The 22,155-nt window shown below is 37.4% G+C and overlaps 1 protein-coding gene across 1 annotated transcript in view; it reads left to right on the top strand.

Annotated features, from left to right (window-relative positions):
- CCDC102B (coiled-coil domain containing 102B) overlaps window positions 1-22,155 on the top strand; it is a 166,229-nt gene that overhangs the window by 1,556 nt on the left and 142,518 nt on the right. Inside the window, exons 2-3 of the mRNA XM_075706530.1 lie at window positions 862-1,067; window positions 6,458-6,566. Of these exons, the coding sequence (XP_075562645.1) occupies window positions 862-1,067; window positions 6,458-6,566 (315 nt within the window). The remainder of the gene's footprint in view (window positions 1-861; window positions 1,068-6,457; window positions 6,567-22,155) is intronic.

Genomic DNA, 22,155 nt, shown 5'->3' with positions numbered 1-22,155 from the left:
GACACAAAATATATTTTAACTGTTTCTCTTTCTCCTTAGTATAAAATAATGCACTACTTCAAAACTGAAACTTTATATATAAATGGAAAATGGTCCTACCTTATCAGCAACTTCTAGTATTTTCTGATACAGATTTCAGGCATTCTAAAAACTTAAAAGACAGTGGTATGAAATAGTACTGTTGATAATCTGCTAAAATGAGATTAGCTTTTAAACACAATTCATCATAGGTGATAAAACATTTCTAAAGGAAACTATAATTTATAAGAGATGTTCAGTCTTCATAATAAAGAATTATTTTATTTTTTAATTATTTTTTCTAATTGTTATTAGTTTTGCTTATGTTTTGTGTGCAAAATGTGTATCTTGAGAATAGATATTATAGTGCTTTTAGTTTCTGAATGGGATCCAAATTGTTACGTTATGTAAGTAACTTTGGTCCTTATACAAAACTTCTATAAGTCCATCGTCTGCTTCAACATGATTTACATTAGAAGTTTAAGTGTTCTTAATGTAGAGTTTCTCAATATATTATTTTTATGCATAAATTGCATTCCCGGTTTTGTTAGTTCTAGGATTCTGTCTTCACCATAGTTATAGCCAACTAATGAAAATTGGAATCTGTTTCTTTAGTAAAGATACATTAGAAATATTTTGGATATGAAGCTTGTCATAGCAGAAGGTGTGAATGACTTTTTTTGCACATTCTATCCATATATAGTGTAACTGCATAAGATGTTCCTTATTTCCTTTTTCTCCTACATGACTTAAATGTCTAGAAGAGCCTTGGTAGGCCCTGTAGAAGTTATGTTAGACTTTTCATTTATGTTTTTCTCAGATGTCATATTTTTGTTTTCTCAGGATGTAGAGGTAATCAAAGAGCAAAGCAATCAGAATAAAAAAATCACTCCTGATTCCTTTCCCAATGGAGTTCCCAGCATCTATTTGGAGGAACCTAAACAAAATTTGGACAGTACAGCTAAGACAACAAAGAATGATTTAATATATGTTTCAGTCTTGCATTTGCATTTGGCTGAGATGCAGAAAATCTTACAGAAGGAAAGAGAGTAAGTGCAAAATATATCCTACTTGGGGAAATCTCTATTAAAAATAAAGAGGTTTAAGGCACTTTGTAAAATAGATATGGTGGTATTTGCATTTATAGCTCATATGTTCTCATTTCTAAGCTTTATTAATTGCTATTTACAAAGCTTTGATAAGAATTTAGAGGGAAAATACAGCATAATGCATTTATTGTTTTTCTTGGCTTGTCTGTCATTTAAATAAGTGCTCCATGGAGAACTGTTAAGAATGCACAGTTAATTAAAAAATTATACTTACTAGCAATTTGGTATCTAATGTATGTTATGCTCAGTTATTGGAGTGCTTCGTGCATAATAACATATTTTCATATACTCTACCAGCAGACTTTGAAAGAGTCCAACTCAGAATGACTAAGGCTGTTTTTGAATTAAAAGTACATTAATACAGCTGCAAAATGCTGTTAATCTTAACCTCTTCATTTGTAGTAAGGTCTATGTCAAAAGCAGATAACAGAGAGAGAATAGCACACTTATGGTACACTTACTGTATCATATCAAATTTACCTCAAATAAATAGTAAATGTGCATTTTGGTGGCCTAAAAGAAGTAGTATGTTGATTACAGACTATATGCTATCATGTGAGTCCCTGTGTTGGTAGGAATTCTTTGAAGTTTTGTATAGATGATCAGTATTGAGCAAGATTGAATCACACCACAAAAGCTTTCCAAGGAAGCATGCAGTGTGAGATATATGATGGATGTAGTAGGAGACTTCAGGCACTATGTGACTGTAACTTCAAAACCAGCTGAAGTTAATTGGAAAATGAAAAGGAAGAAAATGCCCCCTCTATTGCAAATACATCCAACAGTTTCAGTTCAGGCAGGCTGTAATGGTAAACTATGATGAATTTCTTTCACGTCAGGTTTTTAAACAATTGTCCTGTAGATAGTACAAGTCTGAGTTAAAAAAAAAAAACAAACCAACTTTAAATTCCTAACTAGTATTTACTGTGCTCTGCTATACAAATTAGGTAGCTGTAGAAAATAAACAATTCTTTTATTTGAAGAGTGTTGCAGCAGATGACCAGAAGTACTTTTTATCTCATTAAAAAGGATTTAGTGTTTTGTGCAAGCAAAAATTCCAAAATGCCTAAATTTTCCTCTTTGTCATGGTATTTCATATGAGTTAAGAGACTGATGCCTCACATATCTATTCTTCTCTGGTTGAAATATTTATGGTACTAGGTACTTCATTTTTCAACAGCAATCACAGTATACATACATGCATACATAAAACTTTCCTTTTAGAAAGGGGATAATTTTTCAACTCTTATTTTTTGATCACTTCTTAGACAAAATTTTAATAAACCCTGGTTCTACCTCCTGGTTTTGGTTTGCTTGTTCACGTGCTTCTCTAGCCAGTTTGTAACTGTACTTCAGAGAGACAGATTTTACCACCTATCCCTAGATATATACCAACTATGGTATATGGTAATACATTTACTGGCACATGGTAAAACCTGGGGCATGTCTACACCATGCAACATATGGCAGTGCCAACCTCAGGCAGCAAATGCTCACAGAGCAGTGATTTCCACGTAACAGCGGGCATTGGTGTAACAACACCCTCTCTAGGTCACTTTGGGCAACATTTCGCATGTGCAAAGGTGTTCTGTAAGCAGAATATATGCCACTTAAAAGTATGAAGCAATTATTTTTGGCAATGCACGCAATAAATAGCTAGGAATAATGTTACTAGGATAAGCATTAACATAGTCACCAGTCTCCTGAGGCACCCTATAAGTCTTTGTTGGACAGGCTATCACCTGCCAGCTCAGAAAGGGTTGGTCTGCGCTGCTTACTGGAATGGGTTTATTTTGCTGAGTTTCCATCTTCAGATTCACGGTTTTTCCTCTTAGGGTTTTATACTTGTTCATGTCAGTATTTTTGCTTCTGGATTCTGGAGCTGCTAATAATGCTTATCTCAACAATCTCACCCCTGTTTGCATTTTTACTTTTCTTATCTTACATGGCTCTAGCTTAAGTACTTTCTCACAGCTTCTTTCTCACAACTTAGTAATTTTCCCAGTAAACATGAGCCAAGGACACACAGCTGTGCTGCATCAAAAGCAAGTTTGGATCACAGACAGCTTGAACCCCAAGGCCAAAGGTTACCTTGGCAGTCAGTATGATCTTACTCATACAGCATAGGACTTCTCAGCAGTTTTCTGGTTTACAGGCAGTACTCCCGAACTGTGGCCGCATTTGTTCCAGAGTCAAGTTAGCTCATGCAAATCCAGTGTTTGGACTTGCCCCTAATTACCTGACTAATCTCTCCGTAAGATGTTTTGCTTCTTCACCCTGAGAGGACCTATTCTTGCATTCTGTTTAGAGTTATCTTCAGTAATGCCAATACACCCTTAAGCCATGGATCAGGCTTTGCAAAATATAAAAAGATAGGAGCTCAAAAAAAAAAAAACAAACACCACAAAACCAAAAAGACCTCAAAGTTTATGTTTTGTCTTTCAAAGAACTTTCGGGTTGGGTTTACAATGTAAAATCACACACCAAAATCCTCTACTAGGCGCTATGGCTCATATCGAATACATGTTTGAGGTCCCTGTGACATGAATGGGAATTAAAGACCATATGAGTTATTCAGCACTTCAAAGAATCATTTGCCTAAAATAGCTATATTTAGTCATCTTTTGGATCAGTATTCTCATCTAAATGTCTTCTAGTTGCATGATCTTAATTTGTTCCATTTTGAACTTAAACGTGTTTCTTGGCCTAAACCCAAAAGCCCACCAACTACACTGGTAGTTGATAATATTGAAGAGGAATTGCTTAGGGCTGGATGGGTAGACTTAGGCAATGGGCACAGGAGGCTCTGTCTGAGCATCAGGAAACACTTTTTTTCTGTGAGGATGACCAAACACTGGCACAGGTTGCACAGAGAGGTTGCTGAGTCTGCATTCTTGGAAACATTCAAAAGCCATATAGACATGGTCCTGAGCAACCAATTCTAGGTTACCCTGCTTGAGGAGGAGGTTGGACCAGATGACCTGCAGAGGTCCCTTCCAACCTCAACCATTCGGTGTAATTCTGCCATTTAATTAGATAATAAGGAGTTAAAAAAGGTGGTTATGAAGTCCATTAAAAATGCTCTGATCTTGATCTTTAAGTAGTAGTAAGCGGCTTCATTGATCTCTGCTATGTTCTTTCTTCCACTTTTTGTTTTCTTTATTTAAATAGTAAGCTTCATTTAGTAGCATCAGAGGGACCTGATCTCACTTAAGAGGTACTGTAACACAAAATAATAGTATCTTCGAAGTAAACACCACACACTGGACATTCCTCTTTTACCTTTCGGATTAGACCATTTCTAAGGACTTTCAGTGCATTCAGTACAGTCAGTAGACTACTGTTCAAAGTATTAAACTGTCATCCTTCATGCTTTCACTTTCTACTGTATTAAACGTCCCTCTTAATCATTCTTTTAGTTCCCCAGTGATGTCATGATACCATCCCACTGAGATATCCCATTACTTTAGAAGAAAAACTATTCAGTTAAAATGCATGTCTTAGGTTCTTTACATATGACAGAAGTCATCTTGCTCCACTTTGCTTTGCGAGTGATGATGGTGTTTATTTTATTCCTATAACGTTACAGGAGCCATAGGTGTTTACTAAGATAAGGTATGCTATGTGCTGTATCTATGCAGAGAAAAGGAGATCCTGGTTCAAGAGCATTAGGTTTAGCTGTAAAAGAAGAGAGAACAAGGATACTTCACTCAAGTGGATTGCTTCATTAATGTAGCTAACATTACTTCCAGGACCTGAGCCAGTCAGTGGTAACTCTTGGTATCTCTGCACAAACCTGCAGTATGCTGCATAGGCATGCCCCAGACAAACCTCATCAACACCCTTTGCTTTAATTCCTTAAAGTTAACAATGTTGTTGTGGAAGATGAATTTTAAACCAAATATTCTCAGAATGTAGTTATAGTCAGCTTGGCAATAATATCTTTAGTAAAAATGTTAACAAATTCCATTAGCCTCAGAATAGAAAATAACTCTTGTGGCATACAACAACAGTTTCTTTAATTGCCAGTATTAAAATTTTATTTTCAACTATTTCAGTATTTTTCTCTTTTCTGGTGTAGTAGCCCTTCATCCCTCCATTTTCACAGAATTTATAGAGTGTAAAATTTTCACCTCCCAGCATAATAGTACTTATGCATTTTTACTGTTTTTCAGATTTCAAGTTTCTTCAGTGTCCTGACTTTATAAGCTTTATTCCTATATTGATATTTATAGCCAATGGAATATTCCAGAATTTTAAACTCCAATTTGATATCATAGAAATGTTAGAAATACAATTTTAAAGCTTTTATTTGTAATTAAGAATTTTCTCTTTCACTTTTAATTATGTTCCAAATTTGTTATTTTTTTGTGAAATTATGCATATGCATTGCACAAATGTAAAATGAAATTATTAAGGAATTTCATAAAATGAAATTTTGAGACATTCATTCTTGTGTTTAGAACTTGTCTGATAGTGTTTCCTGTGAACACAGAAATGAGTTTTTAATTGGTCTCAAAGACAAGATCATCTGTAGTGCCTTGGCTGCTTCATATTTCTTTCATTATTTCCTGAATGACTGAAAATACTTTAATTGGTTAGAAGAGGGGTAAAAGTAAATATCAAAGGTCATTGTTTCAGTAATACAGTACCTTTCTCCAAGGAATCATCATGTATTCTTTGTGAACTGTGTATCCTAAATATTTGTCCTGAATGTAACAATGGACTTTATGCTCAAATAACATTCCAGAGGCAAATGCTTAATGAGGGTGTAGTACCGCTGAGCTGAATAATCAATTTTGCTAAAATTCTTTTAGCATTTTCTTTCAAGAACAATTATTTTTTGAAACATGAAATATACATATTTTAATAATTTTTTTTACATCTAAAGTAGATCATCTTTGGTTTCAGTACTGTCTACATACTGTATATATTCCCCTGTATATGTGTATTTAAAATAATCTTCTGTCTGTACCCAAATAAAAGTGATGCAGTATCTTTTCTCTGAGGATCTTCACTAGCTCACCATGTATTAGGTGACCTGAATCACTAACTGAAGTCCATTTCCAAATTTTCTTCAGTTTATCCCAAAATTTTATTTCATTTAAAATTTTAATTCTATGCTACTGAATTTCTTTGTTCTCTTTAGCTATTATTTTTGGTAAATCCCTTGGAAAAATTATATGATGATAATATAAGTTTTTAATAAAAACAGATATATGGTTGACAAAGGCAGCAAAATATAACTCAAACTATGAAAAGGGAATTCAACGTAATTTGTTGTCAACTTCAAAAAGATGTAATTGCTGACTTTCAAAATACTTTTTCAGAATGAATGTATTTCTGGAAAAAGAAATGGAAAAGACAGAAAATGAATTATTTCTTTGGAAATGGAAATATGAAGAACTGAGACAAACCAAGCTGGAAAGCCTGAAACAGGTATGTTAGCAGTACCTCATTATCACATGGAGTAAGAAACAAAATTGAGACTTCTGATTTCTTGTGTTGTAACTAAGAGTAAAATTGTACCTAGGGTTTATTAAAGTGGTAAATGAATGATTTATCAACTATTTATCCCAGTAGCCTGGGGGGAGGGACCTGCCAAGGGTGTGTGGAGAAGCCCAGCTCCCAGTGCTGCCATGGTGACACCTGTGCTGGGGAGCTGCAAGGGCAGCGCTAGGGTGTCCGTAGTCTCACAGGACAGGACCGGCTGGAGGAGGCAGGTGCTGGTGCCCCGCCCCCACATGTAGTGAGGGTGGTGGCCCTGATGTACCCCTGATGTCAGGGTCCGGCTGGGCGTGTGTTCGGGCGGAAGGGGTGTGTGGGGAAGCCCCACCACTGTGAGGATGTTGCTCCTGGGCTACCAAGTGGGCATGGTGGCGGTGGCAGCCTGGCGGCACCCTCAGAGGTGTTGGGGACATCCTGAGATCTAGGCTGTGGCCAAGAGAGGTGACTCCTCATTGGGGATAGCCAAGTGCCTATTCAGGTGGCACTGGGGGAGAGCTGCGTAACTGCCAGGTCCAGCGCACAGGTCCCAAGCTGTGTCTGTGGGGACCATTGGCTTGTCCAGCAGTTTGTATGTGGGAGGGGGCTGGAAATGTGCTGATGGCAGCATGAGGCACATCAGCAACAGTAGTGGCATGCCCTGGGGTGGGGTCCCCAGCACAAGCTGGGACTGCTGCTGCTGGCACAGTAGAGACCTCTGCTTGGAGATGCTAAGGTAGAATACAGGTCCCCAGGCCTTGGGCTGCAGGCAGTGCTTGATACCTTCCCCTGAGGCTGGGGAAGGGGAAAGGAGTGTCTGTTCCTACAAGAGGTGTACGCTGGTTGAGGAAATGTGTTGCCCCTTTTGAGCTGCAGAAGGACATGAGAAGGCTGGGAAGGCTCAGGGAAGATAAACAGGAGATTAACAGGTTCTTCACAGGGTCCCCAGAGATAAGAGAGTCTGAACCACACAGGACAGGCAGCCAGAGACTGCGATCAGTTGTGAGGTAAATCAAGTCCCATAGTAGGAAGGCTGGAAACTTATGTTCTCCAGCAACTGCAGGATGGCTCTTTTTCCACATGCAGATCTGCAGTTGCAGAACAGGTTCAAAAGCCTAGCAGAGCAGGAGAAGAAAGCCATGAATGTGGAGGCATCAGAGCCAGCTTTAACCTGAACCATCTGTTAACATCAGGAGGAAGCAGTGAGTGGCAGTAGTAGGAGACTTCCTCCTGTGGGGAGAGAAATCCCTGTGTCCCCCACTTGTGTTTTTGAGGGTTATATGGCTTGCTGTGGGCTTGGATCCAGAACATTACAGAGAGATTGTCAAGGTGTGTCTAGTCCTTCAGCTACCACTTCCCTGCTGCTTATCCACATGGGCACGAGCTGGGGGTATATTGGGAATGACCATATAGCTCTGGGGTTGAGGTCATGGGGGCCCAGGTGTTGTATCCTTGATCCAACAGTCTGGCCAACCTAATGAGGAGAACTTTGAAGAAGGATTGGTGGGGGTGGGAGATTACAGACCACAGTAAAGTGAAGTGGTGGTCAGGGATGGAAAGCTCAAGATGCAGGGTGACAGGAGCAAGAAAGACTTCAGGAAAGATAAACCAAGGTAAAGGGACACCCGCCTCAAGGGTTGGTACAGAAATGCATGCATCCTGGGAAACAAACAGGAAGAATTAGAGCTGTATGTGGTTATAGAACTACAATATTCTTGGAGCAATTAAGATACTGTGCCAAGTTCATGCAACTGGAACACTGTGAAGGACTTCAGGAAAGACTGGCAAGGAAGGGCTGAGGGGATGGAAGTTGCCTTCAGATCTATAAGCAGCTCAGATCTTTTGAGCTCTGCAAGATGGTGATAGTCAAACTTGTGGCTCAGGATCAGAGGAGAGGCCAGTAAGGGTGACATTATGGTGAGAGTTTGTTACAGAGCACCTGATGAGGAAGGAAATGAAGTGTTTAAAGAGCTCAAGTCTCTGAGTTGTAGACCCTGGTTCTCATGGGGGACTGACTGTACAACTGCTAGAAAGGCAACATGGCCGCTGCAGTCAAAGAGATTTCTGGAGGGTTTTAGGAATAATTTCATGCTGTAGGTATTAAATGGACCAACCAGTGGTGATGCACAGCTGGATCTGCTGTTGACTAATATGAAGGAAGCTACTTGGGGATATGATGATGAATAGTTTCCTTGTTTGTAGTAACTTTGAAATAGTGGTGTTTGTGGTCCTGAAGGAAGTGAGAAAGGCAAACAGCAGAGTACAGACCCTGAACCTAAGGAAAGCAGGACATTGGCTTAGTCAGGGAACTGTTGGGTAGGATCCCATGGGAGGCAGCTCTGACTGGTAAACAAAGGAGTTCACCAAAGGTTGCAGATCTTGAAGTACAGGATCTTCCAAGTGCAACAAAGTGTTTTCCTAATACTCAGGAGAACAGGTAAATGTGTCAGGAGATTGATTTATCTTAGCAGGGAACTCTTGAGGGAGTTCTGATGCCAGAAAGCAATGTACTTTTATAACAGAGATCATCCTTCAAAGGAGCAATTTAAGAACATTGCCTGGTTATGTAGGAATGGTGTTAGGAAAGAAGTGTTCATTTCAATCCAAGTTCATGAGTAGAAGAATAAGAAATATTTGTGTTGCAGCTTTCAAGATTTAGCTTTCCAAACAATGGGTTGAGGACCTCTTAGATCCAGCAAAACTCAAAATGTGTATCTATATAACTAAATAAAGATAGAGAATTTAAAATTTCCTGTAAATTTAACAATTCAGATTTGGAATGGTCCAGGAAAATGAATTAGCTTTCTTTTCACATTTTGGAAAATGTTGCAAGCAGTCTCTTAAATTCCAAGTTCAAGTTATATCTAAATGGAATTTCCTTCATAGATGAACATCCACAGCAACAAATTAACATCTCTGTCATATTTGATTTCCTTCAGATTTTAGTTCTTTATTTTCTGCTTGCTCATTAGGTAGGATCTTAGCTTGTCATACTTCTGCACAACAGAGGAATTCTAGATATAGTTAATTGTTTTGCTTAAGAAATTTAGTCTTTGTGTTTTATGGCACCATTAGCAGGAATAGAACAACAAGAAGTAAAAACTTGCTGAGAATTGGTTGAAGATTGATAGATTCCAATTTTTATATATGTGCATGCATATACACATAAATATGTGTTGCTGCTTTTTTCTTGGGAACATGCTGAATTGCTTTAATTGCTAACAGGAGGTGATATTTTGAGCATTGTGTTTGTCTTCTGAGATTTATAAGACATACATCCTGTTTTCAAATTACAGGAAAACATTGGTCTTGATGAATCTGACTAATGTGAATCAAATTATTTGCATTTGTGGGGGGTTTTGTAAGTGAAAATTCTTCCTTTATTGAAAAAAACAAGACTTGTGTGTTGGTGGTGAGTGTGTGAATGTCGCTTACTATATATTACTGCTGAGAAGTGGATGCTGGAACACCATACAAGTTTTTTGACAGTGAAGAATTTGAAAGTGAAATAAGGGAAAACGCAGACATGTACTAGGCTAAGCATAGAATCTGATTCATATACACGCTTGTAATACCAAATCACAAAGGATTTTTTTGATTAATAACAGATTAATCATTACCTCTGGATTATTTTCATGTCCTTGACTAAGAGTTTTTAGTTTCAGTCATGCATAAATTCAACTGCTACTTCCTTTGGTACATCACCTGACACTCCCACTGGGAACATGGAACAAAAATGCTTGGTTTGCAAGTGACAGTGCCCCTGCAAATTAAACCGTTTCTAGGAATGGTTAGGTCTGCTAGCCTTTTGGATATTAGAGAGATTTTGTGTAATGTTAGAAGCTTCACAGATGCCAATATTTGAGTATAGGTGCTCCCAGTAACTAATTACTTTCTGTCAAAAGATGAGTATTCACTCACCTTGGAACAAACTAAATATGGAAAGCCTTGGTGATCTTGATAATCATCTTTTTTAAAAATTCTGCATTCTGCATCAGTTTGGAAATTGTAAATAAGTTTTCAATGTATTGAGTATAACTACAAGCGTTGTATGTAGCTCTGTGTGACACTAGAATTGAACTTGTCCTGTTTGGGGTCATAAATTAGACCATTTCATCATATACAACAGGAAGTTGCATTTAGTGTTGAAATTGATAATTTCTTTTTCTGTTATAAAAATTCTGCTCTCCCATTAAATAGTAAAATAAGAAGTTAAGATTAAGGCTAAGCAGCTTATTGTTCAAATCTTGATTAATGTTTGACGGCACTCTGTTTCTTTATTTGCAAGCAGTCAAATGTCATCAGTTTTTACTGCACACAATTTTGTCTGTTTCTCTAAAGACACTTGGAAGTCCTCATTCATTTAGCTTTCTCTGGCTTTTCCTTAATTTCAAGTATACTTTCATTATAACAGTTTAAATCCAAGTCCTAACTGGCTATTCTTCTTAAAGATTACCTCCTCAATACAGATTAGGGCTTAAATTTTACCTTACTTGGCTGACTAGATAGGGAAAATTGTGTCTTTGCGTTCTTTAGCTAGCTAGTGAATTAAGATTTTATGTCCACCAAATATTTTTCCAGGGAGAGAGGAGGAATGGAAGTGGAGTGTCCCTTCCTTATGTTTTGTGTTTATTGCAGGAGAAATGTATTGTACTATCTGGAGCCTATCTTACAAATGATTGTGAATTTGTGGCCTAACAGTGCTATCAGTATCAGAGAACATTAGATACATTTGGGGCTTTTGAAGAGACCTATTTATGAGTTTGGTACACAATATTCAGTCCATAAGATCACATCTTAAACTAAGACTTACGTGTCTACATTTCTGAGCTGTCAAAAACATTTTGTATGTACTGTCTTGTCAATAAGCCTCACTTCTACTTCTAGAAGAGCTTGCAGCTCTTAGTGGGATACTAAATCAATTAATATCTCCTATGCCTTACTCTTCAGATATATTCCAAATAACCTACTAACAACCGTAAAACACTTTGTCATTCTTAAAAAGGGGGAAGCAATTGCTCAGTATAAAATAATACTTGCATTATTTTTGTGTTTGCATGAGAATCCACAGAAGGACAAAGACCCAGTCTGTAAAACCATTGAATAAATAAAGGGTGTTGACATTAGATGTATTTGTTTTTAAAGTAATCTTTGTAGGAAAAACTGGAAATCTAAGTTCTCTGAAGAACACAAAAATTTTGACATCAATGACATTGCTAGCTGAATGTCCCTGGAAATGGGCTATCCATTTTGTCAGATACACCTTAGTTTACAGATCAATTAACTAACCTTACAGTCTGAAAGACACAAAAAGTGTTTCTGAGTCTGATTAGTTAGATCTTTGGACTCTTCATAAAACAGAACAAATCCTTGGTGTGTTGCCCTGATGTTTGTAAACACAGAATAATATTTATGCAAGACTGTTAAAGTTTTAGGTTCTAGAATGCTCATTTAATCTTACAACATGCACAATAAAACATTCTTGTTTACACTCTTTTCAAGTCTTCCTCGATATTTTATATCTGTCTCTATCACTTCTGAAGGACATGCTTTTCTGGTGGTTTAAAAGTTCAATAAGACGGAATATTACAAAGCAATTTTACATTATACTGAAAACAGTGGGAAAAAATGCATATACTGCTATATTCCACTGGTGTGCACTGTAGACTTACAAATGCCACTACAGGCAATGACTTCTGTGTTGTTTTCTGCTAGCTGAAGTACAGAATGTGCCCATTGTCTAGTGTGTTGGTAATTAATGAGGGAAATTCATATGCCAGTTTGTGAGATATGAGGCAAAAATTGGTACTTAAAGCCTATTGGAACATCAGCATCAAAAGAAGTATCCTTAGATGACAAGGATCACAGGCTAAATTAGCATTTTGTATCTTAAACAGAGACATTTTTGTTCCTTTTTTTTGCACAGAGTTGAAGGTAAGCCACCAGTGCTGTTGATTTTGCACTAGAATAAAGCAATATCTTTAAACATCTTTTAAAACAAATGTTTTCTGTTCTCTCTCTCAGCATATATGTGTCTTACACTGTATATTATGGCAATCTAGGTATTGTTAATTAGATGGATCACTTTAAGAGAATAGTAACAGTTCCCTACATGTTGTTTCCCAGACGGAGGAAATGCCACTGAGCCAACTAAGGCTTCTGGGTAAATCAAGTCTTCTACTCTCACTATAAACATTTAAATGCTGTTTAAAAGGGAACAGCCTTTTTGAGACTCAGGTTGTTAACAGCTTGTTCTTGTTAAAGATTCTGCATTATATCCACCTTTTCCAGAAACCTTTATTCTGAAATTACCTTATAGTGTGAATCACAGAATCCTTAAGTTTGGAAAAGAACTTTAAGATCATCAAGTCCAACTGTTAACCTAACACTGCCAAGTCCACCACTAAACCATGTCCGTAAGTGCCACATCTACACATCCTTTAAATACCTTCAGGGATGGTGACTTAACCATGTTCCTGGGAAGCCTGTTCCAGTACTTGACAACAGTTCCTGCGAAGAAATTTTTCCTGATATCCAATCTAAACGTCCCCTGACGCAACCTGAGGACATTTCCTTTCGTCCTATCACTTGTTACTTGGGAAAAGAGACCGACACCTACCTCATTGCAACCTCCTTTCAGGTAGCTGTAGAGAGCGATAAGGTCTCCCCTCAGCCTCCTCTTCTCTAGGCTAAACAACCCCAATTCCCTCAGCCGCTCCTCATAAGGCCTGTGCTCCAGACTCTTCACCAGCTTTGTTGCCCTTCTCTGAACACGGTCCAGCACCTCAATGTCTTTCTTGTATTGAGGGGCCCAAAACTGGACACAGTATTCCAGGTGCGGCCTCACCAGCGCCGAGTACAGGGGGACAATCACCTCCCTGCTCCTGCTGGCCACACTCCACACTAGTCCTGATACAAGCCAGGATGCTGTTGGCCTTCTTGGCCACCTGGGCACACTGCTGGCTCATGTTCATCTGCCTGTCAACCAGCACCCCCAGGTCCTTTTCTGCCAGGCAGCTTTCCAGCCACTCTTCCCCAAGCCTGTAGCGTTGCATGGGGTTGTTGTGACCAAAGTGCAGGACCGGGCACTTGACCTTGTTGAACCTCATACACCTGGCCTCGGCCCATCAATCCAGCCTGTCCAGGTCCCTCTGCAGGGCCTTCCTACCCTCGAGCAGATCGACACTCCCACCCAATTTGCTGTCATCTGCAAACTTACTGAGGGTGCACTTGATCCCTTCGTCCAGACCATTGATAAAGATATTAAACAAGGCTGGCCCCAAAACAGAGCCCTGGAGAACACCATTTGTGACTGGTCACCAACTGGATTTAATTCCATTCGCAACTCTTTGGGCCCAGCCATCCAGCCAGATTTTTACCCAGCAAAGAGTATGCCTATCCAAGCCATGAGCAGCTAGCTTCTCCAGGAGAATGCTGTGGGAGACAGTGTCAAAGACTTTACTAAAATCTAGGTACATGACATCCACAGCCTCATCCACTAGGCAGGTCACCTTGTCATAGAAGGAGTTCAGGTTAGTCAAGCAGGACCTGCCTTTCATAAACTCGTGCTGACTGGGCCTGATCACCTGGTTGTCCTGTACGTGCCATGTGATGGCACTCAGGATGAACTGCTCCGTGACCTTCCCCGTCACCGAGGTCAGACTGACAGGCCTGTAGTTCCCCAAATCCTTCTTCTGCCTCTTCTTGTAGCTGGGTGTCACATTTGCTAACCTCCAGTCAACTTCTCCAGTGAAGATGCTGCAGAGCTGCTTACCTGTAATTGCTATTTTCATTCACTTAGTATATACATGAATTAGAAATAGTGATACTCTGATAATCTTACAGGAAATTATATACATGAAGTACTACCATCTATTCTGTCCCATACGCTTTGCCTAACCCCAACTATACCTTCTGATAATCCCCTGAATCCTGCAGAAAACATAATAATTATCAGATATAAAACAGTAGCCTTAATGGCTATACTGGCTACTGTAAATCGTTCTGTTTAATTCTCACCAAATATGCACAGAAATATTGCATACTATGCATGGCTATCATAGGAATAAAATGGTGGCCCAAAAATTAAATTTGTGATGATTTTATATACTACAGAATAGCCAGTAGTCTGTTTGAATGAGCTAAAGGAGTCTTTTTAAAGTTTGATATCAGAATCCTCAAGGCTGAATTTTAAAATATCATTAGGCAATTTTCTGAGACAAATGTCTGAATTATTTGAGAACTCAAATGACTTTGTAGGGGGGAAACTCAGTGCAGTTAATTTTCCTGTGGTAAAATCTGGGTTTTTTTAGACTAGATCTAGAATTTGGAGTGTTCCTTGCTAGGCTCAATCCTTTATTTTTTTGAGAGGCTGGTGTGATCTTCAGACTGAGTGAAATGGGATAATGATGTTACCACACGTCTGACTTGTGTTTTGATAAGAGTACTTAAAAAGTTACTTTAGATATACACATTTTGTTTTCCTGCCTAAATTACAATAGTTTACAGGTAGTTTGAGAGTAAGGAAACAATTCTGTAGCATTGCTTAAGAATTCTTGTAGAACTTTAACTATTCTTTCCACTGTTTTCATAAATCAGGTACCAGTTCATATTTAGCTTTATCTCTAGAAATTATGTACTTAATGTGAATGTTTTTCCTGTCCAATGTAAAGTATAACTTGTGATGGTGCATAACATCAAGGTTCCATTTGATTTTCTATTTTCCTACAAATGTAATTTGGAAAATGCTGGAAAAATCTACTGTTTCATTGACTCCCCTCCCTCCCTCCACCCCCCACCCCCACCCCTGGCTTCTAACAAGATATTTAAACTGTATTGAGTTGTAATTGTCAGTATTTCCTGGGCCTTCATTACATGTCTGGCAATGAAAATACAGACAAAGACCAGGATGGTTTTTTTTTTTTTTTTATTTAAGGAAATTCTGTTACAGCTAGAAGATGAAAACTCATACTTATTTCTGTGAGGAAATATGTTTAGAAGAAGCATATGTGTGCATACTGAAACATATCTATGAATACTGATTTTCTGTGAAAGGAATACCATGCCAAAGCTGCATCATTTATAGAGGTTTGTTTTGCTTGTTGGTCTGCCATCAGCAGAAAGTATAACCTGGTGAGGAAATGTTTTGAAGACGAGGGAGGAATATGCATACATGCGCACTTATATATATGTGTGTATATATGTGTCTGCATGTTTATATACACGAAGCAATCTTTGTCCTAGCATTGCATTTTTAACAAAAACAGTTTTTCATAGCTTGGACTGAGAACTCTGAAATTACGACAAAGTTACTTCTTAATAATGTATTAGTGTGGTCAGTTCACCATACGGTTCTGTATTAGAAATTGGGGGGTTTTTTTGCAGTGTATAGTTTAAAAAATCACCCTCAAAAAAGGTTTATTAAATATGTTTAAATATTAAATATGTTTATTAAATATGTTTAAATATCAGTTTGCCTTTCAGGATTATATTTTAGTATTCACTTAGTTTCTTCCTTAAGCAAATATTTCTGCTAGTAGGCTTACTTGTTATTCATTTGCATAAAATCAACTTGGGCTAAAATAAGCAGTTTCTTTTAAAAAAAAAAAAAAATCCACACTGATGAATTAAATGTAACAACTGGTAGAATGTACAAAATAGAATTCAACGTCTGACACGTTGAAGACATTGAATTAAAGATATAAGTATTTCATACTTAATGATAGGGTTGCTTTTTGTCTATCCTTATCTAGATAAGGGTAGCAATGTCTCACTTATAAAAATCTAATTTTGGGGGAGGTTTGATTGGAAAAATAGCCTTAGAACATTCTGTTTCTTAGTTTTTGAAAATAAAATGCTCTCTTTTAGGCATGACAAATATTTGGTCTTCCTTCTAAAAAAAAAAAAAAAGCTTTATTTTCTTGGGAAAAAAACTGAACAATTTCCTGGGGTTTTTTGTTTGTTTGGTCCCCCCCCGTCCCCCCCGGAAACTAACCCTGTCACCTTGCAATCTCTTGTCATAATATTAATAAGAAATGTGTAAGTGGTACTTTATTTATCCAGGATCTAACACCTTTTACTTATGAACAGTTTCCGTTGTGGACTCAGCAGGAATGTTAGGAATTACTGGCTATCTTGAGTCACAAGTCTATGCAAACCATGAAGGCTTGTGAAATCCATTGCTGTGTAGTAATCTAGAATTTCAGGTTTACTGCGTGGTAAATGGATTAAGGAATTTTTTGCATGCCTTTGAAGGGAAAACACATGAAGAACTGGAATGAAGTTTCTTGGTTTTCAAGGATATTGTCATGTTCTATGAAATAAAGAAGGTGCCTAAACATTTAGCATTAGAATCAATGTAGCTTTATGCCTGACATCTAGGACACAGTTACATTCACATAACTTTCAGGATGACTAGGTAAATTTGCTTCCTAATTTATGTGTGTGGAATAAAAAGCCCAACTTACTATTTCATTGTGGCTGCTGGAATTGAATTTTATTTTTGATTCATCTATAGCATATACAAGAGAGCTGTATTGCTTCCGGAACAAAGTAGTAGTACTTTCATGGGAGGTAGGAAAGGATAAGAACCAGCCATGACTTTTTTTTTTTTTTTTTTTTTTTTCCCCCCCAATTTCTTTTTTCAATTTAATGTGTAATAGGAATTTTCCTCTTTGGTCTCCATGCATAAAGAGAACTGTCTGGCACTGAAGTAAGTGCCTATGCACTGAAGCATTAAATTTTCAGATTACTTTCAAACGAAGAATTCAATCTTAGGAAAAATTAACGAGTAGGGTTTTTTTGATACAGTCAAAACTTTTCTGTGTTTTCATCAGTGGGATACTGTATATTTCTTTGAGCAATGACATGAGTGATATCCTGAAATCAATGAGAAATCTGCTGATGTCAATGAACTTTGGATCAGTTTCTAATTTAAACTGTGTAGTAACAGGTGATTAAAAACTGTGCCAGAACGTTCTTCAGGGACATTTGTAACTTCAAAATACCAAGATGTGTTATTGTAGGTATGTTTCAGATAAAACAGAAGAGGTGTCATGTAAACCGTACTGAAAACAGTAGAACTATTTCTACAGGCACTTGCCACCAGACCACTGAGCTATAGAAATTATCTTACATAATTGCTTATCTAGATCAAGTTACTAAAGCTGTATATTTCAGGTTCATATTCTGTGGAGACAATATTCTATACCATATTGTCCTGGTTTTGGCTGGGATAGAGTTAATTTTCTTCCTAGTAGCAGGCATAGTGCTGTGTTTTGGATTTAGGATGAGAAGAATGTTGATAACACACTGATGGTTTAGTTGTTGCTGAGTACTGCTTATGCTAGTCAAGGACTTTTCAGCTTCCCATGCTCTGCCAGGCGCACAAGAAACTGGGAGGGGGCACAGCCAGAAGAGTTGATCCAAAATGACCAAAGGGCTATTCCATACCATATGACATCATGCTCAGTATATAAATTGGGGGGGGGTTGGCCAGGGAGCAGCGATCGCTGCTTGGGAACTGTCTGGGTATTGGTCGGTGGGTGGTGAGTAATCGCATTGTGCATCACTTGCTTTCTATATTATTATTATCATTATTATATTGATATTATTCTCATTACTGTTTTAATTTATTTCAATTATTAAACTGTTCTTATCTCAACCCAGGAGTGTTTCTCACTCTTACTCCTCTGATTCTCTCCCCCATCCCATCGGGGCAGGGGGAGTGAGCAAGTGGCTGCGTGGTGCTGAGTTGCTGGCTGGGGCTAAACCACGACACATATTTATCTGAAGTCTAAGCAAAGCAACACTTTAAAATTTCTTTGAACAAAGTCAGGTCCTGCATTTCTTGAATCCTGTTGAACTTTCAGTTTGGAAGAGAAAATAAGCTTAAATACTGGTTTAATCTGTCCCTTTTAGCATAGGCTGTTTTTTAAGGAGAAAGCTCACTGCAACATGGCAACTTTTGGAATCTGGTGTATAGTACAAATTAGCTGCACTTTAAGTAACTTTGGTATAATAGTCTGGTATTCATCTAGCAACTTTGATACAGTCTTGATTTTCCTGAAAATTTAATATTATGTCCAATCAGACTTGCAAATTTTTATTAAGTATGTAGGTATGGATTGTTTTGCCTTTAGGAAAGTAATGATTACAAATTCTAGCATGGTTTCACACTATTTAGTATTCTAGTAATCTAAGATGTATTTATTTTTAGAGATCTACAATTACAGCAAACATCCTATTCCCAGCACCACTTAACTATCAATCTGAAAAGTCAACAATCTTCATGTGTAAGATAAGTGATCTTGCACAGTTCCTGACTTAATATAGAGTGCTTTGACTGTTGCTGTTGGTTTTGATGTATTGTTGGTGTGATTCATTAACAGTTACATCAAAAAATGTACTGTAAACTGAGATAAGTTTTCTTAGTATTTTGTTTTCCTGTCTATCAATTAGAATTCTTGTTACATCTTTAATATTGTTAATCTAATAATTTTGAGTAAGTTGTGTTGAACAGTGATCTGATCTGCAGTACATCGTACCAATACGGTCTAGGAAATTCTTGAGACTGATGGCAATTGGAACTTGCTTTGAGTGCTTCCAATCATGCTGACCACTATTGTTTTACTGTTTTCTTACAGTTCCTTATTTATCTATACATTTGGCTCAATAAAACAACATGAAGTCAGGATGGAAGGTCAGCTTAGAAATCAGTTGGAAACAGAGAGGTGTTAATCTCTGTATGGCAAATAAAACTTCAAAAATAATTAAAAAAAACCCCAGAGATTACCCATTGCACTATTTACTTTTGTTTTCAGGTGATTTTCTGCATGCCTACATTCATTTTCTTGTGACAAATCCCTGTATTTTTTGAGTAAGGGTTATCTTCTTCCTTTTACAGTGCTTATTAGAAAGGCTCATGGCTTATTCTAGTCCCTGAATTAGTTACTAATAATAACTAATAGCATTACTAAACACACAGCAATAGATAACTACTTGAAGCAAAGTGAGGTAGGCTGTTGTAGTCTGGACTACAACTAAATTTGTATGCCATTTATCTGTAAAAATTACAAATTTTTAAATTATGTTTGGTAAATTATAGATAGAATATCATTGTTCTGATAGTTAAGACTAAAAATTTAATCAATCATCCTTTTCTGTAGAATAAAAGCTTATTTTTGCTTCTAGTTCAGTCTGTATATGTATTTCTACTCATAGGCATACAAACTGACAAATGCATTCTTTATCTTGATGTTGGAAAAGATTTGCATTAGTGAGTCTCAGGTCTCTAAGGGGGTAGTCTGTGTTCCTCATTTTGGGAAGAACTTTGTGGTATTAGATTTGGGGAGGCAAAACAATTCAAGCGCCACACACACAGAGTCCCCTTCCCCTGACAACAGCACTAGTAACAAGTAAACAAACTTCAGATCATAACAGCTCTTAATCTGGACAACTTCAGCTTGCCATTGCAACAATACTTAGATGAAAAGGGAAATAAGCAGAGTTTAATAAAAGGTTTCAAGTTTCATTAAAAAAATAAATAAAGGTTCTTAGCAGAGGCCTATTATACCTTTTAAAATATAAACCAAAATGTCTAGTATTGAACCTTTAAGAACACTGGAGAACTAGTGAGCAGTCTTTTTTTTTTTTTTTTTCTTTTTTCCCCCTCTCTTAAAGCTAAGATGTCACTGAGGCAAATTAAGGGATGAAAGCCCATGCTTTGCTTCAGATCTTTTTGGCTAAGAATGCTCCAAACCAGCTTCCCTTTGAGATTTCAAATTAAATTAGGAGAAATAATTGCTATAATCCCTATGCCTAAAAGAGTCTTTGCTATTTACTTAGGTTTTTTAACACAGTTTGTTTAATCTATTACCACTGTCACCCCTGCTGTACTGTCAAAATCCAGTTCTGTCAAAATCCAACCAACTGCAAGAAAAGCATGCTACTGTTTTTAAAGCAAACAAAACCCTTTTAGTGTGAATATTGAGAGCTCAGTTTTCCTTTGCTCGGTAGTGAAACATAAAGATTAATGTGTGATTTTTATTTTTTTTAAAAGAAATTAATTTAAGATACAATTTCTAGATCAGTTGTTTCTTAATTAATATGGGATTTTTTTACTTGTTTATTCCCTGGATTAAAAATTCAACCTCTCCATGCATAGTAGCAAAAGCAACTATGCACTTGTTAGAACATTAGAGTTCTGATTCTCCAGATGAGTGATGGCTTGTCAAGTTTTGAGAGTTTTGGTTGATGTGTGTCCCTTATAAATTTCAAGAAATATTCTCCAAGGGGTTAGTTGAAATGTGAATTCTTTTCTTGACTGAGACTAGAGAATGCTTTAAATTCACCTAAACCACTGTATCATGTTCATTTAGATTAATCTTGGTTGGAACTATTATTACCGTGTTCAGCTTTAGGCAAGAAAGGAAATGCAGTTTGAGAATTAAGCCATATTAATCCCACCTCAAATATCACTTGCATTTAAAATATAGCAAATGGACATGTTGTACATGCCATTTTTGTGTGAGGTCATTGTCCTGGTTTTGGCTGGGATAGAGTTAGTTTTCTTCCTAGTAGCTGGCATAGTGCTGTGGTTTGGATTTAGTAGGAGAAGAATGTTCCTAACACGCTGATGGTTTAGTTGTTGCTAAGTACTGCTTACACTAGTCAAGGACTTTCCAGCTTCCCATGCTCTGCCAGGGGCACAACAATCTGGGATGGGGCACAGCCAGGACAGCTGACCCAAACTGCCCAAAGGGCTATTCCATACCATATGATGTCATGCTCAGTATATAATCTGGAGGGAGCGATTGCTGCTCAGGAACTGTCTGGGTATCGGTCGGCGGGTGGTGAGCAATTGCATTGTGCATCACTTGCCTTGTATAATATTATTATTATCATTATTATATTGTTATTATTCTCATTACTATTTTACTTTATTTCAATTATTAAACTACTTATCTCAACTCAGGAGCGTTTCTCACTCTTACTCCTCCAATTCTCTCCCCCATCCCATCGGGGTAGGGGGAGTGAGCAAGCAGCTGCATGGTGCTTAGCTGCTGGCTGGGACTAAACTACAACAGTCATGCTTATCTAGGCACCAATATTTTTGTAAACATAACAAAAAAATGATAACTTGAACAGCTGGCAGTAAAAAGGATGTTACAAACAGATGCCCAGTACATCTAAAGGAGTTTAGATTCAGTCTCTGTTTCTAATTATGGGAAGACCTTGAATCTGAGGGGTTTGTCATTATTAAAAAAAATAACCTTCAAAGCAAAGGTTACTTAAAGAATGCCTAATATTAAAGTTACAAGTATATAGTTACCAAATTTTGTTGGAACCAAGGCTTCAGCTTTGGTTTCTGCAGTCAGGAATTACTCTGAGGCTCACTCTCTTCAGATTTGTACAAGAAGGAATGAAGAGTGTTTGACTTATGAACAATTTCAAGGAGCTGGGAAACCTTTAGAAGTGGCTAGTATGAAGAAGAGGTAGAATCATAGAATCATTTAGGTTGGAAAAGACCTTTAAGATCATCCAG

Source organism: Pelecanus crispus, chromosome 2, assembly GCF_030463565.1.
Source record: "Pelecanus crispus isolate bPelCri1 chromosome 2, bPelCri1.pri, whole genome shotgun sequence".
In the NCBI taxonomy this organism is placed as follows: domain Eukaryota; kingdom Metazoa; phylum Chordata; class Aves; order Pelecaniformes; family Pelecanidae; genus Pelecanus; species Pelecanus crispus.
This window is presented reverse-complemented; position numbering and strand designations above follow the sequence as displayed.